The sequence below is a fragment of the Tribolium madens genome, unplaced genomic scaffold, assembly GCF_015345945.1.
Source record: "Tribolium madens isolate multiple individuals breed KSU strain unplaced genomic scaffold, Tmad_KSU_1.1 Scaffold_97;HRSCAF=244;Tcas5.2_LG3a, whole genome shotgun sequence".
Lineage (NCBI taxonomy): Eukaryota > Metazoa > Arthropoda > Insecta > Coleoptera > Tenebrionidae > Tribolium > Tribolium madens.
The window spans coordinates 9,792,156-9,804,776 of NW_025401069.1; the positions used below are offsets into that span (position 1 = coordinate 9,792,156).

The following is a 12,621-nucleotide window of genomic DNA, read 5'->3' on the forward strand; positions in this document are numbered from 1 at the left end:
ATARGAGGTATTGTTTCAMATAMTCAARAAATCTACCGTCGAGAAGATTTCTGTGGAAAAATCAGTGGTGRCCTTCTCCAAGTGTATTTTTCTTTGCTAACACCTACACCAACAAAAAATCAATTTGCTTTGTGGGTCCTTGTTTGAAATTCATGTCACACATGTTTCGCGAAGGGAAATACGTGTACATTATATTAATATCAGTGATGGGGGCACGTTCCAGACTTTAGATAACGCTGTCAGTTGTGGACTAAACGAAAAAAATATTTGCTGCCACGAAGGGGAGAAAATTAGAAACTTGGCGCTTTGCAAAAAATGATTTTTCTCATGTGCAAATCCGACCCTCGTGAGAGTGAAACCCGATGAAACGTCTTCAGTTCCCGCATTATCATCTCCCGTAATGACTATTTATGAATCAGTGTTTACACGTGRGATAAAATAATTCACTCGCGACACGAATCCCGCCTTTTGACACACCTTTCATTCGTGTGGTCGCCGTTGCTGTAATTGTGTGTTACAGATTCGAACAGAAGCCTAGTGATGCCGTCGCGACGCCTACAGACGCCCTGGAGACTGCCGTTGCCATAACGACTTGACGGAAAGGTCGCCTTTGAGCTTTTATATTCCTACCTTGTTGAGATTTCAGTGTAGTGTTTTTAAAAGCTGACGGCATTTCTTCAGCGCGTCTGAAACGAAATCGGGGGCGGACACTCACCTGAAAAGAAAAACATGTGTCAAATATTTAGCATAGAGGGAAGGAAAACTGACATTTGGCTTGTAAACTGAGCTTCTTGTGTCAATGCAGAATTACAGTAAAATGTGGCAAGGCATTACCCGACTATAAACTTCCTTAAAAAGTTTAATTTTATACAAACGCACGCATAAAATTTACGACTTCATTTACTAAAAGGATATTGCAACGCTTGACATAATTTACTCGAAATGGCATATTTTACAACTCAATTGGTGTATTACTTTGATTTGCTGAGAAAAGTGGATTCCAGGCTTTCACAAACTTTCGTTATTTACTATTATTATTTTGGCGGAAGTAATTTAAAATTCATTGAATAAAGAGGGTTCACTAACGCTACTCGAGGGAAGCTAGAGCTTAAACTTGACTTTCCTTGTTATTAAACTTAATGAAGGACAATATGTGAAGAGATGTTTCACCCATGGACTTGATGAAATTTGTAATAGTCTCCTCCTCCCAGAACCTTATTATTAAAAATTAAGAAAAACTTCCACAAGAAGCTTCACACTCGACTGCTTTCATCTAAACCGACACAAAATTTGGATAAACTTTTCCGTCAGATGCACATTTTCAGCGCTTTCAGTTATTGTTTCAGGTGGAACAAAAATGTGTAGCTGTATTTAATCGTTAGATCGTATCTTAGAAGATGGAAAGACTGTCAGTAATTCAATTTACTCTCCCATGAGCGTGCCAAATCGTATCCATTTTCCTAACAAGTTTTTTAAAAATTTGATGAAAGTCATTCATGAACGCTCACAAACATTCAACATGCTTTATTACGGCCAAAAAACCGTGAAACGGGAATATTACAAAACTATTTTTTGCAAGCAAGGGGTTATCAAAATCTTGTGTAAGTTTGAACACCTCAAGCTACAAAACAAAATTTCATTTACATAATGATGCAATTCGCACACTTGTAAGAATTAATTAACGATTTCTAATTTTTAAACATATATGGAATAAGATAAATGAAATACTGTTACGCCGCAAAACATCCTGAAACTGATAATTTTGTGTTGGCAAAAATACAAGTTTGTGGCTTGACAGCTCAAGCGAATCTTTCAGTGGGTGTATACCATAATATTGCCACAAAATATCSTAATAATGTAAACGTATAGATTAAGAGCAAACAGCTGGTCGGCTGGCCTTTAATTAGTGCCAATTGCSCCWCAGCTCAATTTTTCTCCTCAAAACAGCGAAAAGGGTTTTTTAACTTCTTTTAAAAGCCAATAATTTAAGAAAAAATAAGATTTTGATACTGCCAAGTGAAAAAAAACTAAACTTGCTTCGGAAGTGATTAATGCTTGCTCCAGGTGGCGATAAACAATAATTATCGTAGTTTGAACTGGTTGGTTACGCCACTGAGCAACGTCCCCTAAATCAATTACATGGAAAGCTGTACGCCTCTGCGTTTGGAATTTTTATCTCCCCATTAGAAAATCATCTCACCGGGCGACTAAATCACTCGAAATAAATAACACCTCTACACAAAGAAGAACGTGACAATGGGAATGAAAAAAAGCTTTCTTAATGTTACGGCCAGTCCATTCTAAATCCGCCTTATTACAACTAAGTTAGTGTGACAAATTGTCCCTGAATAGTCGAGTTGAAAAAACCACGGTGCTAAATTGTCTTAGAGCAGGTCAGCAAGACAAAATTATGACCATTATGAAATAGTGTAGACTTCACACACTGAAATTGGTTTCGATATTATTTATGTGTCGAGGCTCAGAGAACAGTTACTCCGAATTTTCCAATTAAGTAAAATTTACGTAGGGAGTGGTCGTCGTCGAAATCTCCTCACCGTGTTTAGCCAAAAGCACCATCTTGCACACAACACACTGTCCTCAAACGACAGAAAGCATCTCGAAGACTCACTGAACACACGTGCACTGCCAGCCACACCGAGAAGAACTAACTGAACAAAGCTCTCGGAGTTTAGTGGCCTGAGAACCCTCCAATCAGGCAAGGTAACCATGTTAAGGTCATCGAGGAGATTCTAGGTACGGCTTTCTGGCGAGGGTTTAAAGTGACGTGGATGTTTACTTAACGAATTTGCCCTCGGCGATTAGCTTTGCCTAATGGAAGGTTTAAAATTTCGGYCTAATGAGAACGGAAGTCAATTGCACTGAAAATTCCAATTTGGAGGCGGTATGGAGAGAGTCACCTGGAGACCCCTGGAAAGCGAACGAACGTGTAAATTCCAATTCATCTCGTTAGTACGCTTGGCTTAAATAAAATGATCATAATGTCATAATGAAATAGTAGCGACAAGGAAAATAAATTGAAATTTATACCTCTATAACGCTACTTGTTCGTATATGAGCTCTGCAGCAACTAAGATAAATTACGTATTGATTTGTAGATATAAACATTGTTGATGTAATGCTGTGCATAATATTCTATTACAAACAGTGACTTATAACGAAGCCAACAGACAACAATAAATTTTATTAGAGACAGTCGTCTCATTAAAAGTCCTTCATTGGGCTTTTTGGGCGTGTGATATCTAAATAATTTTTTGCACACACGGTCCACTTTAGGCCCGTGACTTGACAGGCTATTAAATTTGCAAGGTAATAATCGAGGTCGGACGATATCCCTCTTGCAGGTGCCTCTCGAGTGTTTATATGGTAGAATCGGCAATTCGTTCTTGGAAATGCGCTCCCATATAAAATCTAAAATAACAGATGATGTATCGAAGCATCTGGATGTAAATTCTAATCTAAAGGGAAATATTTAATAGCTGGTTACGACGTCGTAACTTGTTATTTTACAGACATTAAACGTTTTGGTCGTGGCATATTTTATGACACTTTGGAACAATAGGGGGAGTTTATTTTTATTTTCCAAGACACCAAAACCACTGATGTGCACGACAGAATATAACGAGACGAGGTTCGTGACCATAAGAAAATTAACTGTTTCAAAAAATTCGATATTCACAGAATAATATTCTTCTTTTCTTGAAGAATGTCGGAGCAATCAAGACGGATTACCGTCAGGTAGGTTCGCCTTGTCAGGGTCAAAAAAGATTTGTGGCCACTAACTAAAAATACGAGGGAAGCATTCTTTAGTTGGTCATTTTGAATAAATTCTGTAACCTTTATGGTCTTTTGGTCGTGAGATTCAAACATTATATGATTTGTGTTTATTCTGCTTGAGCTGACGATAATTCAGACACTTTTCCCGCAAATCATGTCTATAAATCCAAATTGACACATAATTCTTCAATCAATTTCAGGAAAACGCTYCTGAGTGAGCTTACTCACGCTATTTTGCAAAAAGAGAGCAGTTTTTTGGCAACAAGTCGCGATAACAAGCTCATTAAAAACGTTTTAAACAAATCATGTTTTCATGTTTATCACGCGAAAATAAATAACTTATGAAGTCAAGAATAATCTACTTTCGTGACCCGTAATTGTCGTTTACATGAAGTTAAAATTCGCCGAAACGTCAAGCAATTTCTCTGTAATGTCTTTTAAAAGATCAATGAGACCTGCGAAAGCTTAAAGAATAAAACACTGTCTACAACATTTCGTAAAATAATCCTTCAACCTACAAACACCAAAAACGCGAGTGAAATCTTGAAAAATGTATGAGTGTTAAAGGTAATACACTTAGCAACTGGTAGGATATACGCTAAAAAAATTGATAATGATGAGATGGGTGAGAGACAGCATCCGATTTAAAAACAGATTTCGTTTCAAATATCCAGTTTTAATTATTTTACGGTGCCGTGTATAGAATTAATTTCCACCCACGGCCGGAAATTCTTGAAAATCCACCTTCTGCGACAAATTACTGCAACATAAAATTAGAATTCTTTGATTTGCTGCAAACTGGGTTATAATTCAGGTTTCTATCCAAGCGAAACGAATAAGAAATAGAAAACCGCCCTGGCCATTTTCTTGCCATTGATAATTTGTAGCTCCATTGTTAGTCGAGCTACCGGAATGGTAAAAAGAGAAGCAAGCTGTGGGTTTCTCTCGTGGTTACCTAGACGTTATCTGGATGTGTTTATAGCGTATATAAATCTCCAAATTCGCAGATAGCACGCTCTCTTAATCATTACTCCGCTTTTAAATCCTGTTAAACTAGCCTCAGCACACACCGGTGCTATGTTTTATTTCGGCGATGGCACGAGATGGGGTTAAAGTTATAAAACGGATCATTATTTTATAAGTTTGTGGGGTCATTATTTACAAGAGATAACATCTTCAGTTAGCCTCTCAACTATTTGCTTTGATTTATAATGCAATCATTCTCAAGTTTTGCCTGTTAGGCGACATCTAGTATAATCTGCCGCCACATAAGAAAAAATCAACAGATTCTGAGCCATATCAATTATTTTCAATGTCATATTTTTGGCAGCATCTCAGCGAATCCCTTCGCCTATTTAATCAATAAATTAGAGATTAATTCAATTTGAAAGTCTAGAAGGGCAAACAAGGTTTTCGTTCGTCGCGTAAAAATCAGACGAAGAACACGTAATAAAGCCATTCAAATCACGTGCTTTGTTCGGGTATTAATTCTATTTGAGGGCCTGTGAATTTTGATTGGCCGCCGTTTTCAGTAATTTATTGAAATATGATTGATAATTCAGCGGCACATCCGTCTCGTCACGGAATCCTCYGATAATTACATCCCCATAAAAATGCCTGGCGACACCTGATCCYMCCRTARTCCTGTTCCAAGTAAAAATAGTCGCTTGTGGATCCCCGGTATTTACTCGCTTGATTCGCCAGGACGAGCCCCAGTTGATAAAATGAAGTTATTCCCATTCTGTTTGTTTGTTTTCAATCCAGGCTACGTAAATGTTTATCTATCAATCACCGCCGAAAGAGGTACGTCCCATCGACGAATTCTTACCTTCCACCTAGGCGACAAGTTGCACCTTTATGTTGTACGACGAAATTACGGTCGGACTCGGGGGAAATCACGTCACAAAGTATAGTAATTGCGCCCCAARGAAGGGGTACGAGCCATCAACATTTCATCACACGATTTTATATTTGCAAATCGTGGGTGTAAAAGGGAAAACGTGACAGAGTTAATCAACTTTTAGACGGTTTCACTTTTAGAGACATCTTTGACGTTTTCGCATAGACGCAATCGCGTGTAAAATTTTTAAGGARCAAAACAGACAAGGTTTATGCGAGATGGACTGGTCGTATCATTGGGGCGAAAATATTTCAAAGGATTCACCGGATAGGAACCCGAAGTCGGCTGTAAAGATAACACTCCATGATAATGTGCCACGAAATTAGCCCTTCAAAAACTACCCATAAAGATAGATTAGGGTCCTAAGTGATGAAGTCATMCTATAAGGCAAACAAATTTCGGATAAAATCACATCTGCAGTTGCAGAGGTCATAACAATCTTTTCTATTTTTCAAAGACAGTTCAAACTATAAAGGAATCAAATAAGTGGCAAAAGCCAATATAGAGAGCGACCATTCGGTATGTAACGAATCCTTTAGTGGCCTCAATGTCTGTMCTTGGGTTAACCAGCAATTGGAAATATTCCCGATAGGACTTTACCCATCGAAGCGATACATATGCGAATCATTGCAGCTTGGSTTATCTCATTCCATTGCCCACGCACGTGCAATATTCAAATCTTTGAACAATCTGAATACAATTGATTCTTGGGTAATAAACATTATACTCGTACCAATGCAATAAAAGAAATCTGCACTATGGTATCGTCACAAAGAAATTAGATTTGATGAGGGTAGGTGGTAACATCTTTAGTAATGCAGCTCGGACAATCCTGACATGTATCTCGACTAAACATGATTTAGTAAGTTGCTGTTGGCCTTGAGACGTATACTCGGGCAAAATATTTTAATTTAATAATTACCAGGCTATTAACATTTATAATAACCCGTGTCCAGTGATGTTCCAACAATGAATGTCTGGTTTCCCCGTCCGAAAACAATTACCATCACTCATTGCAGCTTCATGAAACCAGTCGATTGTTCTTTTTACATTTGCAACCCCTGACAAAGAATAAATTTCGACCACCACTCTTCCCAGATTTATCTACATCAAATACCTGAACCGAGTGGTGGGTGTATGTAATGTTTTCGTTGGTTTTTAAAATCGTCCATTTCTGTCGCTCTTTAGACTAGAGTAGTGAYAAAAATAAGGAAAGACTAATGATATTCTATTATACCTGTGAAGCACGCTATAGAACGACATTTTAAAAGTGTTCTTAGAAACGAGAGACACGCTGGGATGAACAATACAACCTTGCAGGGCCGCAAAATAGCTACAGGGGATATTACCAGACGTCAGGGGGACGGTCTAGAAGACGGTAAGACAACATGATCCTCCAACCAGTTTTTCCGCGTTGTGCTTCGAATTTGAATTACAAATGGAGTCTTGCGGCTAAACGAGACAATGCCGGCCGTTCACTGCACTTACTGATGCAACTATTTTTTACCCAATAACATTAAAAGACAACAAACTGAAGAGCATTTCATTTAGAGGAGACAGAGAGAGTGAAAGCAATGGCATGTCCGGCGCCTCTTGCTCCAAGAGGGARATGRTTCCTCAGAATTTTACAATTTCCCAAACCATAAATTCGTTACCAAAGTAATTGCGCATTGTTCAAGAAAAGCTAGCTTCTTTATTCTGTCATGGTACAAAGAATTAGCCTATTGAACATTGACAAAGTTACAAGTAAAAAAAGACTAGTAATTTTTAAAAGCTCATTCATTGTCTCAAGCTCAACCACTAGGGGCGAATCTCGTCCCGTCAAAAAATGCAATCCCGGTGAAAAATTGCGTTATCCATTATTGAGGCATGTTGGTTGAATTTTTCAAAATTTCCAATATGGAAATCGATCTGCCCTAGGGGACYGGTAAAATATTCATGACTCGGGTTGGCAATCAACTATGGCGAGTTTAATTTTTACCATACCCCTCCGGATTGAAGGCAGTGCAAACAACGCGTTGATTTCGCGTTTAATGAGTGACCCTCGTAGGTGTGAACTGTATATAGGAGGACAAGATCGGCGGAGCCTTTTTAAGTTCATCTGACGAAGTGGCATGGGATCGCCCTTGCGGGTTAATTAACTCGGAGCAAAGCCCGGCTCGGCGGTCATTACCGAAATGACCTCTGCAAATTAGCTCGGGCTGCGCCATGCTGGCGCTGATTTATTTTCAATTATTCTTTAACGAAAACATACACATACAGAGCGTTCGTTACTGACGAGAGATAAATATGGTTGGTGACATGTGTTGCAGATTAATGTTAATTTCTAATTTTAACGAAGTTTTGTAAAAAAAAAAGTGTGTAACGTTTTTCAGTTTACAATGCTTTTCGTACATTTTTGACCAACGTTTCAAGAAATTTTCCCGTATCAATAATAAAAAATAAGATGTCATATCTAAAGTGGAAATTTGACATTTCCGATTACACTGTTATGAGATTAGTACAAAAGAGTTCTAAAAAATGTATGTATGTACACTTAAGTGAAAATAAAACGCAAATTGTCAAAACCAAAATTGTCAATTTTTTTATAGATTTACATAGTGTGAAAAAGGTAGTTCACAAAAAGGTTAGAAAACTATCAAAACAAATGTCGTATTTGGTGGTCTTGATAGTGCAAGACTCARAGTCTCATAGTCAGTGTTGTAAAAAACGAAATGGAAAAACATGGAAAAACTTGATAGAAGTTTGGAAGATGGTTGACAATTATGAAATTGTGAATTGTGACAAAGACAACGTCAAAAAACTGGCATTTATTAACAGTCCAAATTACATTATAAAAAAATCAATTTGCGATTTTGTTGCACTCAAGTGTATGTGGCGTGGTAACTAAGCCACTCACATTTCACAAGTTACTGGTCTGTTTTAAAATATGAATAGAGTATTACTTGAAATATTGAAGTCAACGTTCGTGGTCATTCTGAAACAAAACTTCAAAATTCTTGAAAAACATTAGGTATAGTAGATTTCATTGAAATTGGCATAATGGTTGGCTATGGAATTTTCATATTTAAGTTTGTAGTCCTGCCAATGTCCCTGGTATAATAGCATATAATAGCAGATGGTGTTTTTGTTTCTTTTTTGATTACTTACCTACATGGTTTGTTGAACTAACAAGACTGACATTTGTACCCATTCGTTTTTTCACTGTTTTCGRTGCTTCTTCAATACTCCCAGTATTTTTTCAAATTATGATTAAGAGTAGTTCTTTTCTAAGCCTCAGATTTAGAGTAAACGCTAAAGTACCTATTCCTGTTTTAGGTTAATGCAATCAAATATACCAATTTGACTAAAGCCAAATTATTTTCTCCAAAGCAAATAGTGTATGTTTTTGGTGTTAAAACTACACATTCAAAGGGATGAAACAGGCTGTTAAACTTCTCTCTGAAACCTATGTCTGAAAACCTCTGAAAGAGGGTTCTTTGAAATAAAATTTTAATTATCTTAACCTCATTTTTTTAGTGCCAAATTTAGTTCCTAATATGTAAAGCCTTCTTCACATTTAAAGCGCGGTTTACACAATCATGGCTTACTGTTATGCCAATTTCAATAAAATGGATTATACAACTCTCGTAAATTAAAATATCCAAATCTTCCAAAAAACTATTTCAATTAACACTTCTTTTTAGAATCCACTAATTAATTCTGTTGATTATAAATATGAGACATTTCTAGGGAAAAAAAATAGTTTTTTCAATAAAAAGTTTTTAAAGCTTTTAAATACAACTTTTAGAAAAGTCTCAAAGTCGTTTGTTATGTAAGTGCTAGTTGTACAAAAAATTTCTGAATTGAGTAAGGCTATTAAACACATTTCTTTCTTAACTAATTGACATCAGAATATGTTGGAATTGTTCAGAGATTCCGGGACTCTTGGTAATCTTGTCTTGGAAAAACATACTTTTCAGGCTCTCATGAGAATCAGAAAGTCTCTAACAAGAAATCTACATGCGTATGCAAAGATTCCAAAAAAATGCCTTTAATGCATGGTAGAAAGCAACCATTCAAGCGAAAAACAWAGAAAATAAAAACCTGCCAAGTTATTAAAGAGAAAATCACCACATGTATTATTTTTGACCTTATTTCCATTGGAGTTATTGATCAGTAACAAATTTTTGATTATCAAAATTTATATTTCTCACAACGAGAAAGATAAAACCTCGCTTCTCCATGTAGTGTTTGTAAGCCCAGTGAAAGACTAGCTTCAGTATACCGTACGTGGGTACGCACTAGTATTAATACGTTGAGTTATTTATTGGAATCTTCTCCAATAAAGAATTACTCGCTTGAACATGTTTATTTGCCCAGCCTCAGTACACCGTAGAGGCTGTATTTATGTGTTAAACACGTACACAATGCAACAGCTGTACCTGTATTTAATACCGCCAATTTATTATCCCAAGGAATAACGCACCAGGTTATATTACACAAAATGAGCAAGATAATTTCAGGTGTTGCATTGCAATCGGCTTCTTGTATGTCGCGACGATAAATCCCTGAAAAATCTGAATTTTTGGCGACTAATAGCGACACGCGTGCCTTTCCTTGCGACTTGCGATTACTTCCAAGTAAAGTTTCCAGTGTTAATAGTTCTCGAAACGCACCTGAGGATTATTTCTCGGACGCCTATAAAACCTATCTGCCACACCGTACGTTATTTTGCAGCGACATGTGTGCAGAGAATTTTCTTTATTGTTTCTAAGTGAATTGCTTTGGGTAATTATCGGTGTTCAATTTGATTGCGGCGAGTGCATATTCTGCAATAATTACCAGACTTTCTATAAGCCGAGCGTCCGTTAAATTATTATTAAAGAAACGTTATTTGAGACGTAGGTGAAATTATAACGCTGCACCGTACAATTATGGGAAATGCATAACTTATTCTCGATCAATTTATTAACAAATTTATGACATAAATTTAATATTGCAATAAAAGATAACTGGGGTTTATTCACAATAAAACGCGTCTATGAAAAACGACACGGCCAAGACCGAGGCCAATAATTGCCCGGTTTTGAATTGTTTCATTGTTGGGGTTGTCTATAAATTTTATAATTATTGCAAATTTTGACGTTTATGCATTTGCACAAAAATAGACAACGAATAAACAAAAATCCGGTCATGGTGAAGGACTTGCAATTATGAAAGTTCAAGCTGATAAAGAAAATTTATTAACTCTAACCGTACTATTTCAGAAATAATTACAAAGCAAAAGTTCTGACCCAATTCACGAACTTTGTACACATTTATCGACAAAGCTACTAACGCATTAAAAAAACTTGTTATAAGCAAATTACATTCACAGATTTTTTTGTCAAATTCCAAGTTTTTACATATATAGTGAAGTATAAATAAAATTAAAATTTACTACAAAAAATTGCATCGCTCGTAACAAAATTCTGTGATCTGACTCTGACACCCCTCCCCACATCCGCTAAAGTTAATTTTGTTCTAAGTGACACAATTTACTTGCGTTTTATAGTTTTGAATTTTTGTTTTGAAATCTACTTTGTGAGATGAACAAATACCATTAAAAGTCCAAATAAGTTCAAAAAATTGTTCAAAAATTAGCTTTAATAATTACGAAACAATTTTTGGTAGCCAAAATTAAGCTTTTGTACGCCCAATGTTATTTAAAATAATTTCACAGTCTGATTTAACCCAAATACCAATAAATATCTATAAGAAGACTGCTAATTTCACAGTCAATGAACAATAAAAAAGCAACATAATACATATAAGCTTCTTAAGATTTCAATCAGGAAAGAAACGAAAGGAAAATAAAGCTAAAACGTGTTTTCGTGAAATAAAGCCCCCACTTGCAGATCAATGTAGATAAAAACCAACATCAGTGTTGTAGACTTAATTAATCAATTAATTTTTGGAGAATTAAAATTTCATTGGATAAAAAGAACGATAAATACAAGTTTTAATACCATTATAAGCCAAAATTCGCAATTCTCCCCTAAAGCTACCCACAATATCACTAAACTTTCTTTTCTATTGCTTCATGAAAGAAGCAAAGTGCTATAAATATGTATGAAAACTCGTATCAGAAGTCGTGAAATCGTAAATTAATTAAAGTTCATAAGTCCCATACCTTATTTACTTTCGTGACAGATATAATAGCGAAAATATTTTTTACCGTTTTTATTACGAAAAAATGTGTCCAATTTAGCAACGACAAGTCGAAAATATCATAAATTGTGCGTTAATTTGTGCCAGTTTTCCGAAATGGGATTTTTTAAAATCGCGTTTTACGAGACACGTTTTGACAAGATTATTTGCCAACTAATAAATAACGATTTATTTTCTATTTATGTATTTATGATGATCGTAAATGCCGAAGTTAAATATAAGTTTAATTGTTGATTTGATTGGTAATTTACAACAGCGACGGCGCCGTCAAGARACATCCATCTTGATGTATTTACTAAAATTATTAAATTAAGTTTCTCKTTTTACTACAATCCACGAATTAAAGAAGTAAATTTAACTGTCATGGGAAMAAAGTCAAAATCTGATGGATGGGTGGCTATCAGAACCAGAATCTTCCCATCGCTGTGTCAACCAGCAATTGGTATAGAACTGCAATTCAGGAAATTGCTATGTACAAACATTTCCACAATGATACCAATGCAAACAGCGTATAATTTTTACATTAACCGCCGCTGGCTACCGTAATATCTGGCCCAACTTGCAAATGAACTCGGTAATCTTGATTTTTTATCACCGATCTTAAATTGACTCAAGTAGCAGAAGAGACTCTTTCCCCAACATCAGCCGTACCAAAATCAATAAAGTTGTAACATGATGCCGTATTTTCGACGAGATTACTGCTCGAAAGTTGCATTAAGACGAAAGTTACATTA

General features: G+C 36.0%; 1 protein-coding gene across 5 annotated transcripts in view; it reads right to left on the reverse strand.

The window, feature by feature from the left end:
* The window catches only part of LOC123015158 (caskin-1), a 109,398-nt gene that overhangs the window by 49,393 nt on the left and 47,384 nt on the right, over positions 1-12,621 (reverse strand). The window contains exons 1-2 of one of the 5 annotated variants that reach the window (XM_044414686.1): positions 2,556-2,744; positions 631-715 (exon numbers count right to left, since the gene is read on the reverse strand). The exons of 2 other annotated variants lie outside the window; for them this stretch is intronic. In XM_044414686.1, the coding sequence (XP_044270621.1) occupies positions 631-715; positions 2,556-2,729 (259 nt within the window). In that variant the 5' untranslated portion in view covers positions 2,730-2,744. Of the gene's footprint in view, positions 1-630; positions 716-2,555; positions 2,745-12,621 lie in introns of those variants that run through there. 2 more of the 5 variants (XM_044414690.1, XM_044414687.1) reach the window with 2 other exon arrangements.